Consider the following 27084-nt stretch of genomic DNA (forward strand, 5'->3'; position numbering starts at 1 on the left):
TGTTAACAAATCAATCCTCACAACCCTCCTCTGTAAGGAAGACATTACATATTTTAGCCATTATACATTTTAAAGATGGAAAACAGGAAAGTAAAATGTCTTGTAAGACCCCTGGCAGGCACATGAGAGAATTAGGATTTGAAACCAGAAGTAAGAGACTCCCAGACTCTCTCACAACCCATTAGATCCCTCTACATCTCAAGCTGTGCTAGAAGGGATTAGGTTGCCTGTTTTATTAACATATTCAATTCACTTTCCTGAAACAAAGATTAAATAAATTTATGCTTGGTTTACAAGACTGAGTTTGGCCACGCCAAAATTGCTCCTGAGAGTATTCTTTTAATGGTATTTTCCTGCCCTGAATAAAAATAACTTTAATAAATGAAGCCAAACACTGCTTTTAATTCTGTGGAGAGTTACCTTCTTCATAGTACTACAAAAGCCAAAACTAGGTATCTCAGACACCAATACTTTTTGCACTTGTGTACAAAAAAGAAGGGTGTAAAGGTCAAGAATAGATATTTACATGCAGTAATTCCATATACTAAATCCAGGTCAAAACTGACTGCCAAATATAGGAACTGAAACTAAGTCTAATTTGGGTATACTAAATGGGGCAAAATAAGAACATCTTATAGGATCACAGATTTTCCCCCATCTGGTTTCAGTAACCTTTCCATCTTTTGCTTGAAATGAAATGGATTAAAATCCAACTCATTTTAACCATTAAAAGAAAGATGGAAATACAAGAAAACCTAGAAATCCTAAAACACTAAATAGTTATGTAAGACACTTACAGTGAGTTGCATTTTGAACAATAAAGTTTAATGGACTGATAAAGCTTCTGGGGTTTAAAAGTTCTCAGTTTTGCTCTAATGCGATATTGTTGAGGAGTGCGGTTGTTCAAAATGGTATTCAACGCTGTTTCATTTAAATCCTGGTGATCTGTCAGCACTGGAAAAGAATAAAAATGTAAACCATCAAAAATAATGAAACAACACAGAAGTACAAAAGGGTAAGCAGAAGGACATGACAGGGGTGTGCTTAAAATATTTTCCCTATTTTTTTTAATAAATGAAACTTTTCTTAAACATTATTAGACCCTAATGTCTGTAAATTATATTTGAAAACTTACAATTCCAAAAACAGATTTTAAATTTTAGTACTAGTTTTCAGTGGCAGCTGGTGGATCCTTTCTCTTGCTGGAACTGAATATTAGATTAACAAATCTAATATTTTACCTTACCTAAAGGTTTAGGTAAAATAGTGATCTGAACTACCACTTGAAGCAGGGGTGTCAAATATATGGCTCATGGACTGGATTTAGCCTATATTCATTGCATGTAGCCTGCAGAACTCAGAGGGGCAGGACTCAAAGGGGCAGGGAGGGCCTCCACTGAAATCAAGAGTTGGAAAGCATGAAGTCCCACTCCATGCCAGCAAAAGGGAGTGAGTGATAGCTGCTTTAACACCCACCATATCTGCCACTGCATCCAGATCTAGCCTGCAAAGAAAATAGTGGTTCGGGCTGGATCTAGCCCAAGCGGTGGGGTGAGTTTAATGCCCCTGACTTAAACCAATTTTGGTTCATCCCGTGTCTATGTTTATGGAGATAGTGGCAGGAATAGGTAATAGGTGGGATAACAGAAATCTTTTAAAGAATGTGTGGTGGTAGGCTAAGCTTTAAAAATATTATATGTCAAATTGTTCATTCTAAGGTTCGATATAAGATGAAGAATGATTATTCATATAAAAAATGTTTACATTTCTTCCTATTTCAAAATGTACCAATGAAAGCCATACGAGATTTCAGTGGTTGCAGTTCTCCAAGACACTCCCAACATTAGAGGATGAACACATCTTAAACTGAACATAGGGCTGTGTGAAACAGCACTGCTCCATTTCGACTTCAGTTTCGTTGTTTTGAAGGGACAGTGTTTTGTTTTGCTGTTTTGAAGCATTGTTCCGTTTTGTTTAGTCGAAACTGTTTGCTGTTTTGACATGTTTCAACATTTTCCCTATAGGCTATAATGGGGAATCATGAAAATGCCTAAAAAGTTGTCATTTCTTGCCTGATTCAAATGAAAACAGCAGGGAGTGTAGCCCCTGCTGAGGCCACAACGCCTGTCAAGTTTCAAGGAGATAGGTGCAGGGGTTTCTTGGAAACTGCACCTCAAACTGTGCATAGCAAAACTTGTGTCACTTGTAAGTGTGAAGGTCCAGGGGGGTTAAAACAGCAGGCATGGCAGCCCCTGCTGAGGGCATAAAGCCTGCCAAGTTTCAAGCAGACAGGATGCAGGGGTTTCTGGGAAACTGCACATAAAACTGCTGACAAGCAAAACTTGAGACATGTGACTGTGTGTGTATGTGTTAAGGTGCACCCTCACTGGCACTGGGACCTCTACATGACACGGTAGCGTGTCCCAAAGAGGTCCCCTCCTCCCCTCCAGCCTCAGCCTGGTCCACCACTTTAAATAACAACAGGTAAGCACTGTAGCACACTAGTACTAGCATCTCATGCAGCCGAACTGTCACAGAGACTTTCTTCCCTTTCCTGCAGGAGCTTCTTCTCCAGCAGCTGCCAGCCCCAGCTCTGGGGCTTAGATGTGTCCAGGGCCCTGCCTCCTTCTGGTCAGCTGACTGGGGACAGGTGATAGGTCTAAGGACATGGCACTGGCAGACAAGGTTCTTTGGGTCAATCTGATATCTTTTAGTAGACCAAATGAATAGTTGGAGAAATATATCTTAGCAAGCTTTAGGGTTTAAAAACTCTTCACCAGGCTGAGGAAGCACCTGCAGTTGGTGTGTGCTGTTCCTGGATGGAAGGAATAGTAAAGAAGCCAAAGGCTAGCATTAGGGCTGTGCAAAATTTCACTGGGTGTTTTGTTTCAAATCTGTTTTGACGTGTTTCAAGCTTAAAGCAGCGAAATTGAAACAAAACAAAATGGTTTGAAACTGCTTCGAAACTTTCAAAATGTTTCAAATTTCGAAGCCCGGCTTACTTGGCTTCAGTGCCGGTCTCAGGTGGCAGCGGCAGCCTCCTGTCATCTGGCATGCAGATCCAGTGGTGTGCACCCCTGGGAAGGCTGAGGGGTTTTGCCAGACTCCTTCCAGGGGTGCAAGCCCCTGGATCTGTGCTCCAGACGAGACGAGGCTGCCACTGCCACCTGTGACCAGTGGCAGCAGCAATCTTCCCCGGCACTGGGCTCGGGCTGTGTCAAGAGCTGGTCCCAGGTGGCAGAGGCAGCCTCCTCTCATTTCGGGCACTAATCTGGGGGGCTTACACCCCCAGGTGGGCTGCCGGGCTGTGCCAGACTCCTCCCAGGGGTAAGCCCCCAGATCTGTGCATCCAAAAGAGGACGCTGCTGCTGTTGCCTGGGACTGGCAGCAGCAGCAATCTTACCCAGTGCCAGACTCCTCCCAGGGGTGCGAGCCCCCAGATTTGCATGCCAAATGAGAGGAGGCAGCTGCTGCTAGCAAGTGTCAGGAGTTGTGCTTTGCAGCATTTGAGGTGCAGTTTCCCAGAAACCTCTGCACCTATCTCCTTGAAACTTGGCAGGCATCATGCCTTCAGATGCCAGCTTTGCAATTTTGCATCCAAATCAGGCAAGAAATGACAAAGTTTTAGGCATTTTCATAATTCCCCATTATAGCCTATGGGTAAAATGTTGAAATGCACTGAAACAGTGAAACAGTTTTGATTAAATGAAACAGAACAGTGCTTTGAAATGAAACAATACATTGTCCCTTCGAAAAGGCAAAACAAACATTGAAACGAAACTATAGTGTTTCAACACAGCCCTAGCTGGCATGCAATGCAGGCAAGAAAACCAGTCAGTAAAAATGGAAATGGAGGTATCAGGGGGTGAGGGACAAGCTGGGGCGAGGGAGGAAGGAGGATGCAGCAGGTAAAAGTGGAGCGGGACCTGGGGAGTTAGATGTCTGGCAGGTTGCAGTGTCAGAATTCCAATGTCTATATTGAGTCCATGAGTTTCTGTACCTAGGAGGTTGATGAAGTGAAGTTCATAGGCCCATCTATGAAAAGCGGTTTGTAAATTTAAACAAGCACTGAACCTCGCTAACCTCGTCACCAGAAGCCGACTTCCTACAGCCCAAAACACACTGAATGGATCCAGACCAAGCCATGACAAGACATGCAAAACTTGCCAAAAATATTTCCAGTATGGAAATATCTTCACAATATACATCTTCATCAGGACACCAAGTAACCTGAAAGAAAATGCATAGGAGATACCAAGCAACAACTATGCACCAGAGTGAGTGCACACCAAAAATCTATCAAAGACAAAAACACCCAACTACCTGTCTCCAATCTCTCAGGCCTGATCCTCAAAGGGAATTTACAAACCACTTTTCACAGATGAGCCTATGAACTTCACTTAATCTCCTGGATACAGAAACTCATGGATTCAATATAGACGTTGGAATTCTGACACACTGCAACCTGCCAGCCATCTGACTCCCCAGATAACTCTCCATTTTTACCTGCACTGCTACATCCCCCTTCCCCACCCCTCCGTCCCCCCAAGCCTGTCCCTCACCCCCTGACGCCTCCATTTCCATTCTCATTGACTGGCTTTCTTGCCTGCATTGCATGCCAGCCTCTGGCTTCTTTACTATTTCTTCCATCCAGGAACAGCACACACACCAAATGCAGGTGCTTACTCAGCCTAACAAAGGGTTTTTCAGTCTGAAAGCTGGCATTCCAGGCACCTAAGTTGAGTTCACCTGGAGCCTCACAACTCCACTGCAAACAGAAAGCCTCAGGCCTGTCAAAGATGTGACAGGTCTAGACTTTCCCTTGCCAGGAGAGAGCGAGAGCGAGCGAGCGAGCTTGCGTGCGTGCGTGTTGGCTAGAGGTTGTAAGGAGCCTCCTACCCACCTTTCACAAGGGACATCCTCAGTCCTGGCATTTACTGGGACTGTTCCACCACCAGCAGTCCCACCAGGCCCTATGACCCTTGCAGTGTGCAGTTTTAGTGGTTTTGCCCAGGATCTGGGGCCTCCTTCTCCATAGCCCCTGCCCATACCTCCAAGTTTGTCCTAGCATGGGAGCTTAGCAGGGACATGTTCTCCCTTGCTGACTGGTGATACAGTGAGTGCCCCCTCCAGCTCTGAGAGTGGGGCACTAAACAGTTGCAAAACCAAAGGGGAAAAAAAAAGAAGGAAGTGAGGATGGAGCAAGGAGGGTGGCACTCACTCCATCTGCATGTGGAGCTTAGGGAACCCCAGGAGTGGGAGGTTCATCTTCAGGAGCACTAGATGCTCCACTAAACCAGGATCCATAGTTTCATAGCTTCTAGGGTCAGAAGGGACCTGAGCCGATCATCTAGTCCGACCCCCTGCCATGGCAGGAAAGAGTACTGGGGTCCAAGGAGGTGTGGTGGGGTGTCACTACATTACCAGCAATACTGAATATCCTCTTGCTTGGAACACTGGTTGGTAGACTGGACGGGTATTCCTTCACCCTCGGATCACACATGGCGGCCAGCATGTGGACCGCACTGGACCTCAAGAGATCAAGCCATTTCCTCATGCCCTCCTTCAGTCACCTTACCACTGCCTGCACGTCTGGTGACAGTGGCTTGCCCCAGCCAGGAACGCTGAACCCTTGGAACTTCTCCATTTAGTTCTGAAGTTCCTTCAATACAGGGATCACCTGGCTAAGGAAGGCATTGCCAGCACTGAGGGTCTTCGTGGCCTCAAAGAAGGGCTTGAGGGCCACCAAGATCTGGGAGATGGTATCCCACTCAGCTCTGTTAAGAGGGCCACTGATCCCAATCTCCCTGAGTAAGGCCAACTCATGGCTGGCCTTCTGTTGCTCTACCAGCATCTCGAGCATCAGGTACGTGGAGTTCCACCAAATCTAATTGCTCCCCTCTCCTTGCTGCCAGTAGAACCAGAAGCCTCATGCCTGCTAGTTGTAGGAAAGAGGCTGTGTCTGAGTTTGGGAGGTGGGAGGGAACTTCCAGCTCTCCCTCTACCCCCTCTTCCGGCCCTCCCTGAAGGCTTGCCTGCTGCCTTTCCAGCATGCTTCGTAGTGTGTTTTATAGTGTATTTGGTGTGCTGAAAAGTCTGTGTGTTCTTCTGTAATGTAATATGAATTTATGTGATATATGTAGATAATTGTATGTATATATTTATGTAATGTATGTATGTATGCATTTATGTAATAAATAAAATAAGTGTTTGTATATGTTTCTGAATAAACTGTATATTATAAAATGCAATATATGCTGTGCTGCTCTGTACAGTGAATGGAATGCGCGCTGTGAGAGAAAGCAGATTTATTTTCTGGAGGGAAAAGAATTAAAATAGACTAACAAAAACAAAAAGAGGATTTTGCGGGAAGAATAAATTGAAAGGAATTAATATAATAATAAACGGTATTATGAAAGCAAAAGGTATTGGATCCCACTTGCTAGGAATAAACTAGCAAGTGGGAAGTGATAAGCTTTTCTCTGATGCTGCTGAGTGGCTGGAAGATGGCTCAGTAAGCTGATCCCAAGGCACAGAAAAAGCTCAGTTCAAGCAATGCTTTTTATGTTGTTTTTCTGTCCCTCCCCCAGAGCACTGGGATTGGAAGGGACTTCAGAGGAGGATCATAGTCACTGGCCAGCTGCACATGTCAATATCAGAGCAGTCCTTCCCCCACCCTTCTTAGTTTCTCTTTAGCTGCAACCCCAGCTTCAAAACTCAAAACTTTTCAAAACTTTTGAAATGTTTTGAGTGCCCTCGTTTCATTGAGGCTGTTTCAAAGCCTTTCACTTCATTTTTATTTCGCTGCTTTGAGCGCAAAATGAGCTGAAACAGTGTCAAAATGAAACACTCATCGAAATTTTGCACAGCTCTAGAACATATGTGCATCCCAAAGGCCAAAAAAGAACACTTGTATAGTTTAATTTATGTCAGAATACACATATGGCTTAAACAGTTGCATCCATAACGGAAATCAGATACATGCAGCTACTTCAACTGTTTATCTTTGTTACTTATAAGTAATAAGAAATCTTTCTGCTGTTTCTTACCTGTGACAGACAATTGCTGGCATCTCTCTAAATATACTTCTGAGTCTAGAATCCAAAAAAAACACATTAAAATTCTTTGAGTTTTTGTTACTAAATACGCATGCAGAAGAGCATATGAATACAGAACTACTTTCTAAATAAATATACATCACTTGTAGTACAGCAGAAAAAGAAGTCAGTACGAAACTTAAAATCAGATGTTAACAGGTGACATTTGAGAAAAACGGCGTGTGGAACTGATACTTATCACTTTTTAAACTGGTAAGATTGGTATCCATTTTGAATAAAGTCACACATAATTGCTGTGTTTATGTTAATAGAAAAGCAGTTAATGTCATCACGTGACATGCTATTCCCTGTAACACTGTGCATAGAATTTTATTTCCCTTTCTGCATCTAAATGGTAGTTTTCTAACTGTGCAAGTGACATTTTTGGCACTTATGCACAGGTAGTAATTTTATTATCCCTGCACTGTAGCTGTGTAAGTGTGCAGGTGCATAGGATGAGCATGCACAATTGGTTATGCACTGAATGGGCAGGTATCCACTGTGGACGGGTTAACGTTGCTGGTCAGAAACCTATGACTAATGGATGTTAATGCCAGAGAAGGACAATAGATTTTCTTACAACTAGGTTGTTAGGGTATTTGCCCAGAAAGCAGGAGAGCTGGGTTCTAGGCCTACCTCCTCATCCAGACAGGATTTATATAGACATCTCCAGGCCTCCTTTTGAAGCTGACCCCCGCCGCAGCCAAGAGAGGGAGATGCATGAAGCCAGGAGGAAAGGGAGAAGACTCTAGGTTCTAGTCTGGGCTCTTTTTTTCAATGGGACAAAAAGTTTTGCACTGTACTGTTCTCCATCTAGTTTATCAAATACTACTAAATGCTCGGTTTCTAAAGGAGCATTGGAAAGGTAGCTGTGCTGGGAAGCTAGAGATGCAGGTTCAGATCCCTTTGCACCCTAGAACTTGCATCTGCTGCTGCTTAAGCAAGCTGAAATAAGACAGCCCCATCTTCTTCCTCTTCCCCATATGTGCCCAGCCAGTGCAAAGCCTACCACACACACCTGGTCTGTGCATCACACAGTTCTGTGCCACAACAAAGAGTGAAGGCCAAAAGCAGCCCAGTGTACAGCGAGAAAACTACCATTTAGGCCTACAAAAGCAAACAGAATTCTGTGCTACATTTATGCTTTGTTTAATATCAATTTCAGGTTTTGTTGGTTGCAATGTTGCAATTTCCACAGTCAGAAATTATTCTTAGTTCAGAAATCCATCAGCTTTTGCTCTGACTTATGCTTTGCATTTGTTCTTTCTTATAAGTTTTGCTTATCAACTAAGCTCACATGACTAACAAAAGAAATGTAGCATCAAAATTAATGCCTTAATTTAAAGCATTTTAAATCCTGGAAAGTGCTTTATAATAGATTAATTGCTACACTTAATCCCTTTTACCATTAGAGCATCTACTCTGTCCTGAGTTTGGGTAAAGCCTGTTTTTAAGTGTTTCACAGTGCTTTTAGATTTGACCATGAAAAACATTTATACAGAAAAAGACTTATGAGATTCAGATACTTTAATTCATACAGGAACACCTAAGTACTTGCAGTTTTAAGGGACCCTACTGCCTATAGAAGGAAATTAATTTGGGAAAGATGTGTACAAAGAAATTATAAATTAAATTAAAAAATCCAACCATGACTGTAAAAACTTTTCCTTCCAGACACCAGCTTCTTTAAATTTTTAAGGAAACGATATCATTTAAAAAATTTAGTACATTAGTTTTTCTTTTTCAAGATGTTGGTGTTTAGATACTAGCACAAATAGGTCTGTCTTTTTATCAAGTAAAACGTTTGGGCAGTGAGCATTCAACAGAATGAAATGGGAATAAGGCTTCTAAACACACAGAAATTAGACTGACAGCATCTTGGTTCTTTGAAACATTTTGCCTTCCTCTTTATCCTAAATACCCAACAGAAAAATTCCTTTTGTTAAACTCTATTATGTAAATGGAAGCCGTCACTTAAGAAGGGAAGCAGGCAGTAAACCTTTGGAGCAAAGAATTTAGCAGAAGTGCCAAACAAATACTTCTGTGTGTATGTTCCCTGGACCATCACTCTACAATGCCATTTTTACCACCAAAGCAAAGGTGAGATTCTCACTATCTATGTTCAACTGATCACTAAAAGTCCTTTTAAGGCATTAATCTTTTATTAATATAACAACTTCTGTGACATAGAAGCAGCATCAGCTAACATTGATTTCTGGTCGAATAAGTCATCAACCTTATAGATATTTAATGCTCTGTAATTAAGAACATTACAAGTTTTCTTCAAGATAGTGATATGTCTATGTTGCATGGGGACATGAATCAATTTCCAATTCCTCTTACTTGAAACACTGTCAGAAGTACTATCCAATTCCATTGAAGACACAGTTTCCACATTTTGATGCTCTGTGAGATCCACAGAATCCAAAAATCTGTAAAAAAGTAAAGGTTTTAAAAATACAAGTAAACACATTTTCTATGTACCTTTTCAGTTCAGAATGTAGATGCAATGTATCCAGGCAACAGAAACTCTGATGGGCCTACAACTGGAATAAGTCAAATGCTTCAGGAATGGGGATGTTGACTCAGGTAGCAGCTTGAGTAAGTGTCCAATATAGTGCCAATGGAGAGGTGGAACTTTCTATAAGCATGGACTTTCATATGAAGTACACTGGGCTGTTGATCTCTTAGCTATTCTCTTTCTATAGACCCCAATCCAATAAAATACTTAGTGAACAATAATCTAAGAATGTATACATTTTGCTTACAGACACATATACACACACACCCCTTCGGTTGAGTCTCAAAAATAACTTCTAGAACTTACGATTTTAGTTCTTTAACATCTGGATTACTTTCTGGTAGGACCCCAAATCCTCGACCATAACAGGTGCCACCATGAAGATGAAACTCTATATACGAAACATCAGCCTGATTCTCTGGACTGGCTTGCTTTGCATGTAGGCTGTAAATTCTTAGAAAGCTTCCAACCTAAACAAAAAGTGATAATCCTGAGGATCTATCCATTTCTTAATTTTTATTAAAATTTCTTCACAACAATAAGCTGGTGAACAACTGTTCCAACACACCAGTTGCCCCATGGATATGGCTTTATATAATGTCTGCTCCTCAAGCAGACATTGCTGCTACAGACCAAATAGGCCAATGTGTTTCTTTCCCAGAGGCATAGAATGCCTTTTTATTGATTCAGTCAGGCTTTCCAGAGAATCACAAATATGTGGTTTATTTGATAACACTGAGCATTTGGCCTTATGCACCAGTACAAAAAGAGTAAATTAATACAACAAATGTAATTTAATTGTTTAATGAACAGATAATTACCATATTTACTTGAATCTAAGATGAGGTCCCCCCGCAACAAGGTAAATTTTGATTTACCTTAATACAAGTACCAGCTGGGGCACACGATTGCTGTGGCCCAGGCTCCAGGACTTGGGTGAAGCCATGGCTGAGCCATTGCCTGTTCTGGGCCTAGGTGGCTCATGCTGCTGGGGAGGGGGTAAACAGTAGGAAGTGTGGAAGGGAGACTGCACAGAGGGTGGGGGAGACCTGTGGCATGCAGTTCAGAAGCATGGGGGGGACAGGGGAGGCTGTGCAGCCTGCCCCTCCCTTGCTGCTTACCTTCTGCTCTAGCCCCGACCCCAGTCATAGTTTCACAGAATCTAGGGTCATCTAGCCTGACCCCCTGCCACAGGCAGGAATGAATGCACAAGACCCCAGACAGGTGATCATCCATCCTCCTCCTGAATTTGGCCAAGGTAGGGGCGAGGACCACTTCCCTGGGAAGTTGGTTCCAGATTTTGGCCACCCTAACTGTAAAAAATTGCTTTCTGATCTCTAACCTAAATCTACTCTCCATCAGCTTATTACCATTGTTCGTCACCCCAGGTGGTGTTGGGGAGAAAAGGGCTCTAGCTATTTGCTGTTGATCTTCCCTGATGAGTTTGTAGGCAGCCACCAGGTTCCCCCTCAGCCTCATATTGCTGAGGCTGAACAGGTTCAAGTCCCTCATCCTCTCCTCATAGGGCCTGTCCTGTTGCCCTCTCATCAAGCGGGTGGCCCTCCTCTGAACCCTCTCCAGGCTGGCCACATCCTTTTTAAAGTGCAGCGCCCAGTACTGGATACAGTACTCCAATTGCAGCCTGACCAAAGTCGCACAGAGGAGGAGTATCACCTCTCTGGACCGGCCTGAGATGCATCTTTCGATGCATGACAAGATATGGCTGGCCTTGCTGGCTGCGGTCTGGCATTGGCGGCTCATGTTCATCTTGGAGTCAATGACTCCAAGATCCCGTTCTGCCTCTGTGCTTTCAAGAAGGGAACTCCCTAGCCTGTATGCATGCTGTGGGTTCCTTCTCCCTAGGTGCAGGACCCTGCATTTATCTATGTTGGACCCCATCCTATTCTCATCTGCCCACTTTTGTAGTCTGTCTAAATCTATTTGCAACCTCTCTCTCCCTTCAAGTGTGTCCACCTCGCCCCACATCTTAGTGTCATCAGCAAACTTGGACAGTGTGCTTTCCACCTCCTTGTCCAAGTCGCTGATGAAGATGTTAACCAGTGTGGGCCCGAGGACCGAGCCCTGGGATATCCCATTGCTCACATCTTGCCAGGCTGAGTACAACCGCTACTCTCTGGGTCCTGACCTGGCCTGGCTGCTCCTCCCAAGCTGGGCCAGGATGAGGCCAGGACCACTGTTGCAGACTACCCTAGCTACAGCTGCTGCAGAAAGTCAACGGTGGAGAGGCAAATGGTTGGGGCAGGAGCTAGGTTTAGGGGGGCACAGGTAGTGGGGGACAAGTGGCTACAGGGAACAGGCAGCTGGGGTGCAGGCACATGTACCAGGCGGGAGGGAGCAAGGGCCAGAGCGATAAGGGGTGGGAGTTCAGAATCTAATTATTGGGAGGCAGATCATCTTAAATTCAAAGTAATCTTGGATTCAGGTAAAACAGTACTTTGAGGAAAATCAAAGCAAAGACCTACACTTTTCTGAGTTCCAAACCATTTAGTACTACTCCAGATTCACTCTCCAATAGAGCAGAGTAAGTAAAGTGGTCTACCTTCTTTACTTGGAATGAATTTTGTTCCGTCTAAACAGTCTTTTCAAACTATAAAAATAATGTTAACTATTCACTAAGGTATCTCGGAAGAAAAAAGTCATGAGATTATTTGGCATTTTACGCATTTTAAAATTAACATGCTAATAAAAATGTCATTTTTCTTATGGGAGGCAAATTTGCAGATTGTCATGTTGCTAATTCCCTGTTAACCTTTTTTAAGGAACTTTGAATTTAATTTACTATTAGACATAATTCCTTTGTGAAACATAACCCAGGACTTAAGGTTATTCCAGGCTCTCCTGACATGGAAGGAATTCAAACACATCTCCCACTTCCCAGGAATGCCCCAACCACTAAGCTGAGTTGCTTGGCTGTTTAAATCCCTTGATCACTTTAGAACTCAGGCGCAAAATGACACAAAAAGGAATCTTTGTTCCATTGTCATGTAGTTAGAAATCTTTGTGTGAACACATTGTTCTGAGCAAATTTCCAAAGGTAAAATTAAAGGGAGGGGGAGGATTGTAGTAAGAAACTTAAATCCTCCATATTACAGGGATGTAGGTTGTAGCCGTGTTGGTCTAAGAACATAGGCAGACAAGGTTCTTTGGGTGAATCTGATATCTTTCATTAGACCATTTTATTAGGCCATTAGAGGGTTTATTAAATCCTCCATTGCACCCCTTTACCAAGCTGATGCTGGATCAAAAATTTCCAGAAGTTCGCTCTGTTTTTATTTTTCTTTAACTAGTGCTAGACTCAGTAATAACTGACACCAAACTGACAGAAAACTCTAAGGGTCATTCACTGGATTTATTGCCAGGTCTCCAAGTTGTATAAATCAGTAAACTCCAGGGAAACCATTCAAGTTATGCCCAAATTATGCAAATCTATATTAGCTAATGATTTAGCTAATTATATCTATAGAATCATTGGTTTTAGGCAACATTTGCAGTAACCTGCCATGAAACATGCTTTAGTTGTTTACACACCCTAATAGTTACCTTTTAAAAAGAGGAACATGTGATTATGTGTTTTGCATTTACCACCTTAGATGATGAGAAATATTGAGATGTGAAGGCACCAGAGGTAACATACTGAAGGTAATGCTCCATTAAAACCATGTGAGACTTGCTTTCAATAATTGTGGAAATCAATCCTAAGACAAAGAAGGTAATCAAAATAAATGAGTCCTAGAGGGAGACTTAAGAGGAGGAAAGTTTGCAAGGTGTGAAGGACTGAAGACAGCACTGCTATAATATAAAGAAAACAGAGAAAAGGCAGAAGTTGTGTCTGGGAAGTGATCATGAGAGCTGTAAGTAAAGGTATTTGTGGACATGTACATTTGGAGCCATTTCTAAAGGCTCTAAAGATTGTAAGATTCTAAAAATCTAAACTTTATAAGTAGATTTCACATTTATTTCCAGAGCATCATCATGACCCCACAGATTTCAGAATTTATTTTAAAACACGATTAAATAATTTGAATAAAACATGCAATAATAATTTAATAACACTGGTAATAAGCATTCAACTGGAGCAAGGGAAAAAGACTGATCTCTAATTTTTATTATGACAGCCATCATATCCTTATGGCCTACAATAAATTTATTTCAGTCAACTCAAGTTACTATGTTTCTTTGAGTTCCCTCTGAGCCTAACCACTAGTAGCTGTGACTCCTTTTTATCTTGGTATGGGAGTTAGCTGTCATTATGTAAGCATTAATTCAGGTCACTGAGTAAGAGGGTTTGTACTAACTTTATATTCTGAGATCCTTCTCTTTACCTAGAAGCCAAAATTTTAGCTATCATCAGTGTTTGTTTAACTAAACACCTTGCACCAAACCTCTGCTTTCTAGGAAGTGAATAAAGCAGTGTTTATTTCAATTTCAGGTATATTTAAAGAAATAATACACACAGACACACACGCAGCAAGTAAATATCAATTTGAGTTCTGGCTATCCTTTAGAGATGTGATTTTATCAGAATCTTAACAAGTGCAGGATTTAAATTGAACAACTGGATGCTTTGTTTCTGCTAGCTCTCTAAAAGTCCTTTTATAGGACGGAATATATATTATTATTTCAATAACTAAGCTGTTGTTGCCCTTCTTTTCCTGAAAATGCCTCCAACTAAATTAGTGATGAGGGGAATGCATATTTTCTTGATGGAATGGAAATTTGGTACTTTTCAAGGTACTATACTATATCTCATGCTCTTCAACAGATAAAAAGCCTTCATGTAGATTATTTCTAAACACAGGTAAGAGTACAAACTTGCTGCTGTCTTGTTTAAGCTGTGCTCTGCAAGAATGCTGGAAAGATTCTATCTAGATTATTTAATATCTCTCCCATGCTCCTATCCTCCTCCACCCTTCCAGATGAATCCTCTAGGAAAACAGTCTTACTGATAGTGACCGATAATTTATACAGAGGTAACCTGCTTCTGTTTTAGAGTGGGATTTTTCAGCTAAAGGGATTTGTTCAGATGTAGTGAATCTATTTAAAATTTTTTGACAAGGTCTTTTCTGTGGAAAGTCACATAGCAGACACAATACACTATGATACATGCGTAAGAACCTGGATCATTAGTTGTTTGCAATCCACTTAATTTGCAGTGGGTAGCTGAATTAAGGACAGTTCAGTAGACTGCTTCAGCTTTTACTTCAAAGGGCACCACTTCTCCATTCAACTGAAGCTCGTGACAGATGTGATATCCTTTGAAATGAAAGCTATAACAAACCACAGCTAGAGAACCCCAGAACTCCTGCACAGCTCTTTGTAGTAGCTATATACAACACACCCCCCCCTCAGGCTAGTTCACAAATCCTCATCTTTATAAAGGGCTAAGGAACTTAACTTAGTGAAGAATCTAGGTTTTACTGCAGTATAATATTCAATTTCATAGTTTGTAGTCACTGACCCTTTAACTCTGAAATGATTTTACTGAAACAACACATTTTAGAATCACAGAAAAATAGGGCTGGAGAGAACCTCAGGAAGCCATCTAGTCCAACCCTCTGCTCAAGGCAGGACCATTCCTGTCTAATCTAGACAAGTTTTTGTTTAGCCGATTCTCAAAAACTTCAGGAACAACCTTCACACACAAGTATCAGGCATAATGGCCAAAACATCAAAAAAACAAACAAACCCTTTAATGTGCCACAGGTAAAGCAGGGAGAGAAAGCTACTGTCAATCCCAATGGTGCATGAACAGGAAGTAGTTTTAAAATATGCAAGAGAGCCACAAAAAGATGACTGCACTCTTCACTACAGAAGAAGGCAAAACTCTCCACAGTCCATGCCAGTTTCATTGTAGGGTAATATCACTTTCTGATCCCAAACGTGGTGATCAGTCTGGCCCCCTGTGGTGGAGTAAGATGCTCTAGCCAGGAACCTCTGTTTTTTAAGTTCCAGCTAAAGCATCACTACGCCCCGGTCAAAATCCCAAGCCTTGGCTGCAGCCAATGGCCCATGCTTCTGAGGAAGACAACTTCACACCAACTTCTGATACCTAGAATCATAGAAAAATGGGGCTGGAAGGGATCTTCATAGGTCATCTAGTCCAGCCCCTGCTAGGAGCAAGATCACTGCTATCCAAACTATCTTATATAAATCCATTGTCTAACCTATTAGCAAAACTATGCAGTCAATCCCAACACAAACACAAAACATAACACTCTAATCTGCCACAGGTAAAGGAGGGGGACCAGAGTGGCCAACATTTTCCTGGTTATTAAAATATGCTCAAGAGATTGAAGGAAGACAGCCATGCCCCTGCTAAAGAGGAAGGCAAATCCCCCTGCAGCCTATACCAATCTGATCATGGGGAAAATTTCTTCCTGATCTGAAACATAGTCTGACCCTGAGCAAAGGGCAAGACCCTCTGACGCTCTACCCAGCACTTCTGGGTTTTTAAGTCCAAGGAAGAGCATTGGCACACTTCAGTCAAAATCATGAACATCACATGCCTCTCAAGGCTGGGGTGGGGAGGAGGGCATAGTGACCACCCACAGGTGTCAGTACCGGGGTGGGGGTCACGAGCATCAACCAGCAATTGGCAACCGCTGGCGGTGTCAGCAGCAAGGTGGGTGGGGTGGTGAGCAGTGACCACCCACAGGCGCTGCCGGCAGCAGCCAGTGTTAGGGGGTCCATGTGCACCTGTGTGCACCCCCTACATGTCAAAAACCCCAGCCTTGGCTGTAGCCAATACTCAATACTTCTGAGGAAGACAGACCCCCCACCCACACGTGCACACACACAGCAGCAGGAGGGGGAAAAAAATTCCCTCCTGCCCCCATGGGGAAGAAATACCCATAGTAGATCACAGGCATAGTTACTCCTAGAACATCCCCAACCAGTGCTTAACACCTCCAATATTGTGAGGTTCTTTAACTTCCACTGCCTGACTTTTCTAACATTGAAGAAGTTTTCCCCTGATATCCAGTCTAAACCTACTTCGCTGCAACTTCAAGCCACTGCTAACGGTCCTGCCCTTTGTATAGAGGGAGATATGTTCTTCTTTATGAAAGATCTTCAGATAGTTGAAGACTGCCATCATGTACTCCCATAATCGCTGCTAAAATTGCTCAGTTCTCACAAGTTCTTTGTGTATGGCTTGCCTTCCAAGCCCTTTATCATCTCTGTCGTCCACCTTGGGACCCTTTTCAACTTCTCCTTACCCCTATTAGAACGTGGAGCCAAGAAGAGCACATAACACTCTGAAAGAGCCCTAACAAGTGGTAAGCAGAGCATCATTATCACCTCTTAAGTCTTGCATCTAATATTCCTGTTGATGTAAACCAAAATAATTTTTGCTTTTTTTGCTGCTGCATTTTAGTGATCATGGGGCTCATTTGTAGAACTGTGTCTGAACTTGTCAGGTCTCTTACAGCTTAAGTATACAGTAAAATAAATTGTAAGATAAATACTAATCACTGATGTAAGCTTTCATGTTTGTATAATTATGATTCTGTGTTATTTGGTTTCTTAAGCATTACATTATATTAGAGCAATAAATTCTTCCATCTTAAAGATATTAATGGTATTGTCCCGTGCTATATTTTCAACATTACTAACCTCAAACATTCAAGTCACAAGTCAGGCTACAAAAATGATTCTTTTAAAATAAGCTTTAGTTTCTTTTCCTTCTGGTTTTGGATCCTTCAGGATACATTCACTTCATACTGTTAAACCTTTCTGCAAAACCATGAAGGATAGAAAGTTACTTTCTTAAAATGAAAAATGAGGGCTCCTATACACATGCAAGGGAGGCTCGTCTACAGCATGCAGAAGCAGACTCGATTAATTGAGTCTGCTGGAGCATGGTAATCACCATACTCCAGCATCATATGCATCAGTTCTCCCCATGCTGCAAAATGAGCGGGGCACTTTAAACTAAGCTCGTTTAATGAAAAAAGTTTGAATGGAAGAGGTTTTGAACCATATTGTATTTGTCACATTTCAAAAACTTTTCGTATTATTATTATTACTACTACTACATTTAGGGGGAAGTTTCTCTTTTTTATTTTTCCTTCACAGTAAGAACAGATAAACAATCAGCAATGAGCACCCTGTCTAAATTTGCGGCTGACACGAAATTATGGGGTAAAGTAAACACATTAATGGGAAGGGATCAAATCCAGGCAGACCTGGACAAATTGGAAAAGTGGGCAGAAAAGAACAGGATGCAGTTGAATAAAGACAAGTGCAAAGTGCTGCATCTAGGGAGAAGGAATCACCAACACACCTATAGGCTAAGGGATGACCTCAGCAGCACAGTGGCAGAAAAGGATCTCAGAGTCATAGTCGACTCCAAGATGAATATAAGCTGGCAATGTGACTAAGTGATCAGTAAAGCTAACTGCACTCTATCATGCATTAGCAGGTGAATCACGAACAGGTCCAGGGAGGTGATACTTCTCCTCTATGCAGCATTGGTCAGGCCGCAGTTGGAGTACTGTGTCCAGTTCTGGGTGACACTTCAAGAGGGATATGGATAACCTTGAGAGGGTCCAGAGGAGGGCCACTCATATGGTTGGAGGCCTGCAGGTAAGGTCCTACCAGGAGAGACTGAGGGACCTGGATCTCTTCAGCCTCTGCAAGGGAAGGCTGAGAGGGGATTCTGTGGCTGTTTACAAATTCATCGGGGTGGGAGGCAGCAAGAAATTGGAGATGCTCTGTTTACCAGGGCACTCCTTGGAATAACTAGGAACAAAGGCCACAAACTGACAGAGAGCAGATTTAGGTTGGACATCAGGAAGAACTTCTTTACAGTAAGGATTGCCAGAATCTGGAATAGGCTTCCAGTGGAGGTGGTGCTGTCCCCTACCTTGGGGGTCTTTAAAAGGAGACTGGGCAAGCACCTGGCTAGAGTCATATGACCCCTGTGCTCTTCCCTGTCCAGGGCAGGGGGTCAGACTCAATGATCTATTGAGGTCCAATCCAACCCTAACAACTAGGAAACTATGAACATAAGAAACTAGGGGATTTTTACACATGGAAGTAATGCAGCGCTGGGCGCTTTGAAAAGCCTGGCACTGTGACACTTGCAGTTGTATAAGCAGTAAAATGCATGTCAGTACTGAGAAAATATTGGTGGCGCGCTTTTGAACCAAAACACATTGGAGGTGCTTTAGTTCAAAAGCGCATCCCAATGTATTCTGTGTGCTGTTGCGCATTTTGCCACTTATACGAAGGGCACTCAGCGCAGTGCAGTTCGCATCAGCTCGTGTGAAGAGCAGACTTGATTAATGGATCTGTGACACATCATGGGACAAAAAGGTATGTGTATAAATGCCACTAGTTTCTACAAAGGTAAGATATGATGTTCATTTTCCCCCAGTGTTCCAAATGTACTGGTATACTCAAACAGACAGTACAAGCCTCCGATTTATCCATCTGGAGCAGCGTGCTAGAAACAGACTACATTAATCCAACAAGAGACACGTGGGAAAATGTCACTGACAAACTGGTAACTGGTCTGCAGCTTCAATTCCCACTGCCCCAAAATACAGTTTTAAAACAAAAATTTTATGGGCTAATTGTTAGCAAGTAGGCAAAAAAACCCACAGACTTGAACTTCATGTGAAATCATACAGTGACATAGGGATACCCTCACGTATCTAGCATAACTAGAACAAATCTTCCAGGGAGAAAATAAGAAGCCCGAGAGAAGTCAATTAGAAATAGCTGAAGAACTGTGAGATCAGGAAAGATAGTAGGTTACAGAAAAAAGATTCAGTGTTGAAAGAAGACTATTTATATGGAACTGTCAGCTGCAGAATTAAATTAGAAAAGCCTCAGAAGTGAGTACATAAAGAATTTAAAGGTGACACTGAATTGCCTACTAGTAGTATGTGTATAACAATATTTTAAAAACAAAGTCAAAGAAAACACCATACAGTCAGACTAGGCCAAGGAGTAAGTTACAATTATTTGGATCCTGATTACACAATACATAAAATAAATTACAGGATAACAATTCTCATGGGATACTAAAAATATATTAGTATCTATTTCTTACAGGATGTTCTATTACCTGTAAAATACCACAAACTTCTTTAACAACAGTGAATGTCATGTTAAACTATTAAGGAGATTACTGGAGTAAGAAGTTATAGCTTCACAAGGGGTAAACACAGTTTCTTGCACCTTGGTTTTTGTTTTTAAACTAATTTTGTTCTCCCTTCCCTTTCTAAAATTATGAGGAAATTCAGAAGAGTTATGGTCTAGCAAGTAGTAAAAATTTTACCCAAAGGGCTATTAGGACTTTTGTTTTAAAATGAGAGTGACTATGAGGGTCAGACAGTAGCGTCAACTTTGGGTTATTGGCCTCAATTTTAAGTCTGAAAAGTGAATAAAACACAGACCCAGGCACATACAAGGGTTTTTTTTTGGTTGAATCAATAAAAAACCATGCAAGACGAACCATATTATAAATTTGGCTAATAGCAAGAATTCCTGAGCTGTACATATTGTTTAATAGTTAAGTTCTGTATTACTACTTGTATCAAAACCCCCCAGAAATAAAACTTTTTGATAAGCTATGACTTGGGTCTTTTAATTGCCTGATGATGAGATTTACCAAGATCTGAGGAAGTTAAACACCAATTTTGGAACTGTGTTTTTATAAAGTAACTGCTTACACAATTGGAGGCAACTGAACAATTTCTAGAGCACAAAATGAGTCACCTGAGTATTATGTAACTGGACATTAACTATCACTTACTCAAAAAAAGTAGATAAGAAATACTGGATTTAAAAAAACAACACCCCCCACCAAGTGTTTACAAGCCACTGCTGCACATTACAAGTTGTTCTGAACTTCAAAGTGAAACTACTATGCTGCAGTGTATTAATCAATGATAAAGCTCTCCAAGTTTCTTTGACTCACAGAATATTGCTTCTGATTGCATTCTGAATGTAACCATACATAGTATGCTTGCCCATTGTTGGCAACTCCAATTCATTTTTTTGAGATTTGATAACTATTATAGCAAGCAAAGCCAAATATTAAGTCATACAGTTATGAATATCAACAGAAAAAGCAGGTTAGCTGCAACTATGTACCATGTAAGGCAAAGTGCAGTATTAAAAAAATCCTTTGGGAGGCAGCATTGGACACTGTTAGTAACACTACGCCAATTCAGAAAATATATTTAGAAAAAGCATACAGCACTTTTATAAAAACTTTAGCCAGTGCTACTGTATAATCTTGTTTATAATTAAATAATTCACAACCACTCTATATTTGTACTCTTTGAGGACTACCATTTAAAGTCAAAAAAGAAGCTTTCCTTATTTGAATCAGAATAATTGTGCTAATGAATTACAATTCTGAACTGTCTACAAATATGAATAAATAAAACATATGTTTTGCTGTTGATTGGTATGTTGATTTTCAGTTAATCAAAATACCAATCAACAGCAAAACATGTTGTATAGAACAGGGTGAAAACTCATGGTAGAAATAGGTATTAGGAGAGTTCAAAGATGAAAATTAAAAAAGTTTTAAAAAAGTTTTATGAAACATATGGTGAATAACCATAGTAACGGCTGAAGCATACACACGCTCATCAGACCAAGTTCTCATAATATACTTGGTATGTCTGCATTTATTTAAAACAACACACTATTTTAAATAAGGTTTACAGCAGCATCCATTAAGAAGCTAGCACAGGTCAACAGAGCAATCTGGTAATTATGTCAATAATTTGTTTATACTCACCTTTGGCACCTGTTATATTACTGATCAGAAAATATTAAATATCTAAGTATCTAATCTCTATTTGTGAAACTCAATGTACAGCATGCCTATACAACATGCACTAGTAATCTGTTGATCCATGTCAGCATTCTATATTGCAGTTCATAATGAGATCAAATGTGCAAGGTCAAACTGTGTGAGGAGAGGGCAAACAGGTGCACACACTCACTTATGCTAAGGGAACAAAAGAACTAAAGATTTTAGAAATGCCACCTCCCTTTTAAAAATGGGCAATAATGCTCTGGGTACAGAAAGAAGACCTTACCTTCGTTTTTGCCAATTTAAGGAGGGCCTCTTATATGGCTGAAAAGGTGCTATGTATGTTTTCTTATTGGCTAGGCCGTAAGAGGTCTGGAGGCAAAAGACTTCAAGAACAATGTTGAAGAATCACAAACTTACCTGATACGGGAAGATGAACACACCTACTCTATGCAAGGTAAAGATGATTCATCAGTAGCAAATAAAATGTAGCTATTATCTAATTCTCTAGCTTTTTCAACAGAAAAAATCTTGCTGGCAAAAAAATATGTTACATTCAAATATTGAGTTTTCAATGGCATATGCCGTGAATGTGTGGGTATATCTACACATGCTATTAGTGCGCAGCAATAAACTCTGGTGCAATGTGTGCCAGAGTTTATGGCTCCTGGGTGCTGTGTTTGAACATGTTTCTGGGACTGTGGCAGGTTGAGCCCGGTTGGAGCAGCCCCAGCTGGCAGCCTGCCAGCCCGGGTCTACTCTGCCCTGACTCAACTCATTGAGGAGGGGCTGGCTGGGACACGAGGGTGCTCTAGTGTGGGAGGCAGCCTCGACAGTGAAGGGCCCTTGTGCCCCAGCCAGCCACCATCAATGTTTACACATACAGAGCTGCTGAGTAAAAAACTTTGCAGCAGGACAGTATTTGTATTTATAAGTACCACCCTCCTGCAGAGTTTATTAGTTTGCTGCAGCCTAATAGGTCACATGTGTAGATGCAGAGATGTTTACTGCAGAGCTAATTAGGCACCTCTGCAGTAAATATCTTGTGTGACGGGCCCTGTGAGTTTTAAACATATTTCTGTGGGAAGAGTGATTGTGACATCATACTCTGTGATTGGTTATAAATTCAGTCTAACATCCCAACCAGCTTCTCTACACTTTCTATTGTTTACTCACAGATGTCTTGTTCCTTTTAAATCCTTTTGAACTTCTGTAGTGTACACTAAAATATTTTGTTTTTACATTGTCTTCCAATGTTTTTATATTGACACTAAGTTTGTATAAACTAGTTTATTTTTATATTAAACACAATTTCCAAACTGTAACTCTTGCTGCAAATGGTACATGACAATATTAGAAAGTATAACCTACTATTTTATCAGTGGTTTACATGACAACAAAATTATGAAGGACTTTCAAGATCAGAAAAAAATGTCTCAATGAATAGTGTAGCATTCTCTTGCTTCTATGAACTTAAATTGCCAAAACCCCAGCATACAGGCCCTATTCTGGGGGCTTTTCTATCCCTTCTGATTGAAAAGCTCTTAAACGTGCTTAACTCCTATTGGGTGCATCTACCTGAGCCATTTTACTGTGGAACTGCCTAATTAGCTCAGCAGTAAAAGCTTCGCATCTACACATGAAGCTCTATTAGGCTGCAGGTAAACTACTTACCTCTGTGGCATGTTAGAACTTGTAAATACAAATACTATCCTAAGGCAGAATTATTTACTGCACAGCTACACACATGTAGCTGCTGACAGGGCTGGCTGGGGCATGAGGGTGCTTCAGTGTGGGAGCTGAATGCTGGTAAATCCTGCACTGGAGCATCTTTGTGCCCCAGCCAACCCCTCCACAGAATGTTGAGCTGGGTTAAAGCAGCCTGACCCACCCTGTTAAGCAGGGTTGCACAGGCTGACTCAATGTGCCTTCTGCCAGCCTGGGGCCACTCCACCCCAGCTCAACACGCTGCAGTCCCAGGCACACATTCAAACGCAGTGCCCAAGAGCAATAAATTGGCACAACATGTACCAGACATAATTGCTTCTCATTAACTGCACTTGTAGATGCACCCACTGTTTTCAAGGGATGTCAAACACAGTCTTAAATTCTTTCCTGATCACTGCAGAACAAGAAACATGAAGAATTAAATGGAATAATATAGCCAGGTTTAATCAATTTTTCTCTGTTAAAAAGTATTGACAACCTACTTATAATATTAGTAAGCCCTTCAGTAAACTCTCTCTTTTACGAAGAACCACCAGTTTTAATTAGGAGTCATTTTAGTTTATTCTGTTGGACAAACAAGCAAAATTGAGTGCACATAGCCATTAAACTTCAAAGGCTTGTAAAGTTTCAGCGTACAGTACCTGGAATCAGCATTTTTATTACAATCTCCCCTAAATACGATCCATCTATTACAGCAAAAAGTAAATGCTGTAAAATGAATACAAAGCAGATTTAACTTCTACATTTTAGCTTTAGCCTTTAGTCAAGAAAATGTATGCAATTAAAATTCTAGTGAATTTCAGGGACAAATGAATGCCTATTCGATTAATCATGCTGTGAAATCACTCTTACTTTTATGGTTAGGGGCTGCTTTCTTAACATTTGAGAAAATGCGGATTTAGTATCTTGGGACCATTGAGGTGAGATCCAAGGAGGTGATCCTCCCCCTCTATACGGCACTGGTCAGGCAGAAGTTGGAGTACGGTGTCCAGTTCTGGGTGCCGCACTTCAAGAAGGATGTGGACAACATGGAGAGAGTTCAGAGGAGGGCCACTCGCATGATCCGGGGGCAGCAGGGCAGACCCTACGAGGAGAGGCTACGGGACCTGAACCTGTTCAGCCTCTACTAGAGAAGGCTGAGGGGGGATCTAGTGGCCTGTTACAAACTAGTCAGAGGGGACCAGCAGGCATTGGAGGAGTCCCTGTTCCTCTGAGCACTTCCAGGAGTGACTAGGAATAATGGTCACAAGCTGGCAGAGGGCAGGTTTAGGCTAGATATCAGGAGGCGCTACTTCACGGTCAGGGCGGCTAGGATCTGGAACCAACTTCCAAGAGAAGTGGTGCTGGCTTCTTCCCTGGGGGTCTTTAAGAGGAGGCTAGATGAACACCTTGCTGGGGTTGTTTGACCCCGGTACTCTTTCCTGCCATGGCAGGGGGAAGGACTCAATGATCTGCTCAGGTCCCTTCTGGCCCTACAAACTATTGTCTGTGTTTCTTTGGTCCTCCAACTCTCAAATCCAGATTTGAGCCAAGTCCTGTCACTTCCCTATCTACCACAGATACAAAACCAGCCTCTTCCTTCTTCTGTCCTTTGGCAATAACAAGGAGGTGGGTAACATTTCAAGTCTCTTTCCTTTTCTCCCAGCTTCCCCTTTTCCAATCTACCTAGTCAGATAAAGCTTTTACCTAGGCTGTTAACTGTTCTAATTTTTTACTAAACATCCTTATACATTGCCTTCTGTCACTTCCTTCCATTTCATCCATCTCTCAAAAGCCTTTTCAATAACACTACAAAAATCTCAAATCAATCCTTCCTAGAATTCAGAGAGGCTTGTCTAGGCACTACTGCTAACAAAGGAAGAAGGTTGTTTTGATGATTTGAGTGCTAGTTTGGAAACAGGTTTAATCCCCCACTTCACCACGACCTTGCTTCACAAGCTGCATCCAGATGTGCAGGGGTGCGAGGTTTCTGGCACTGCAAACCTCTTTGTAGTACCACAAACTACATGTGAACATTAAAATGTGCCCCACACTAGAAATTTGCAGCGTGGGGTGAATATTTGATACTGGAATTTCCTGATAACAAAAAAAACACGCACAAAGATCAGCATAATACAGACATGGAGACCAGGCCATCCAGAGCAATGCCCTGGCTGGCGGCCAAGCTTCCGTGCTGCCCAACCTGTGTCCCTGTTGCTCCAGGCCACCAGGTAAGACCACTGGGGCCAGCATCAGTTCTGGTCCCAGCATCTAGCTCCTCAGCTAGCTGAAGAACAGGGTGGAGCTAGACAAGGGCAGTTTGCCCATTACAGGACAGTTAGTCCCACAATGAAATGCACATGCAGGGGCATACACTGAGGCAATTTGTCCGGATGTGGCCATCGAGTCTCTTTGTCCTTTAGTTAGTCTCAGGTAGTGCAGGGATAAAAGCAGTTTCCCTACCTCATGGAGAGAAATGAACTGTGGAGTGTTGAGAAAGCATAATAGTAAGTGCCATGCAAGTACCTAACATAAATTTGATTTTGTCTATAACAGAAATATAAAGCGATATAGAAGGGGATTAAAAAAACAGACAAAACCAGGCACTCAGTAACTTGGACTAGAAAGGTGCATGCCATACTTAAAACATGGCATAAAACATTCCTAATGTCCTAAATATCACGTACTGAGACAAGGGAACAAATAATGCATCCTTCAATAGAAGAATGCATTGATTTTATTGCAGAAAGATAAGAAAAAATCCTTTATTGTTTTACTTTACATTAGGAAACCAGGTTCAAAAAGCAGCTGGTGGCTTTTGCAGTTGGAACCAATAAGGACAGATGATTACAGCTAACGTATTCTATGTCCCAAAAAGATGTTTCATTAAGTTGTACTTGCAAAGACCTTCCTAGAAATACTTTTAAGTAGGAGATCTCCATGTTTACATGATTGTGAGGAGACAAAATAGTTGATAGGATGGTGATTACTTAATTCTCACTGTGCAAGTCACAAGGCAGCACTGTGTAAACTAGTCCTGATAAAAACTTTCTTCCCAATAGACTTTAAGTATGACTAGCTGACACTATGCAGGTCAGTGTGTAATGCTTAGCAGTCTGTTAACTAATTCTCCATTCAAATGAGTTAATAAAACATTAACTACCCTGGCTATTATACTGGATGAAATTCTATGTTATAAAAGTGTCAAACTAGAGATTTGTAAGGGTTTCTCTGGCTTTAATATCCAGTGGAATCCTGGGACAAGAAATGTAAAACCTGCTAACCCATCTCTACCACCCCCACAACAGTACCATCACCATCCCTGGATCTTACACCTGCACCTCCAGAAATGTAATGGAACTCATCCAGTACACTGAACACCCTGGTGGAAACTACATAAGAGAAATCAAACAACAACTGCATACCAGAATGAACACACACCAAGAATTCATCAGACAAAAATATCCAATTACTTGTGGGTGCGCATTTCTCACAAGACAACCACTCTCTCCAATCTCTCAGTTCTAATCCTCAAAGAGAATTTACAAAACACCTTTCATAGACAAGCCTATGAACGTCACTTCATAAATATACTGGATACAAAAAATCATGGACTAAATATAGATATTGGATTTATGGCAATTGTAACCTGCCTGCCATCCAATAACCCCAGGTAACTTCTCTGCATTTTACCAGATATATTTTATCATTGATCTACACTCCTCTCTTTTTCCCCTCACCTACCTGTCTCACACCTATTAACTCCCATCCCCTCTGGTCTTCCCTGCCTCACATTTTCATTTTCACAGACCTGTATTTTGCATATTGGCTTAAGTTTCTATTCTACCCAGCAGAGTATACAAACACCAGCAGACTCTTCCTATGCCTGAAGAAGGGAGCGTGTGTCCAAAAGCTTGTAAAAAACAATTTCCCCAATTATTCAGCTGGTCTAATAA

At 41.6% G+C, this 27084-nt stretch overlaps 1 protein-coding gene across 1 annotated transcript in view; it reads right to left on the minus strand.

Moving 5' to 3' along the window:
- POT1 (protection of telomeres 1) overlaps window positions 1-27084 on the minus strand; it is a 277216-nt gene that overhangs the window by 56515 nt on the left and 193617 nt on the right. The window contains exons 11-14 of the mRNA XM_019509285.1: window positions 9925-10088; window positions 9441-9529; window positions 7050-7094; window positions 798-954 (exon numbers count right to left, since the gene is read on the minus strand). Of these exons, the coding sequence (XP_019364830.1) occupies window positions 798-954; window positions 7050-7094; window positions 9441-9529; window positions 9925-10088 (455 nt within the window). The remainder of the gene's footprint in view (window positions 1-797; window positions 955-7049; window positions 7095-9440; window positions 9530-9924; window positions 10089-27084) is intronic.

Source organism: Gavialis gangeticus, unplaced genomic scaffold, assembly GCF_001723915.1.
Source record: "Gavialis gangeticus isolate Ggan-Ray unplaced genomic scaffold, GavGan_comp1, whole genome shotgun sequence".
Taxonomy (NCBI): Eukaryota; Metazoa; Chordata; order Crocodylia; family Gavialidae; genus Gavialis; species Gavialis gangeticus.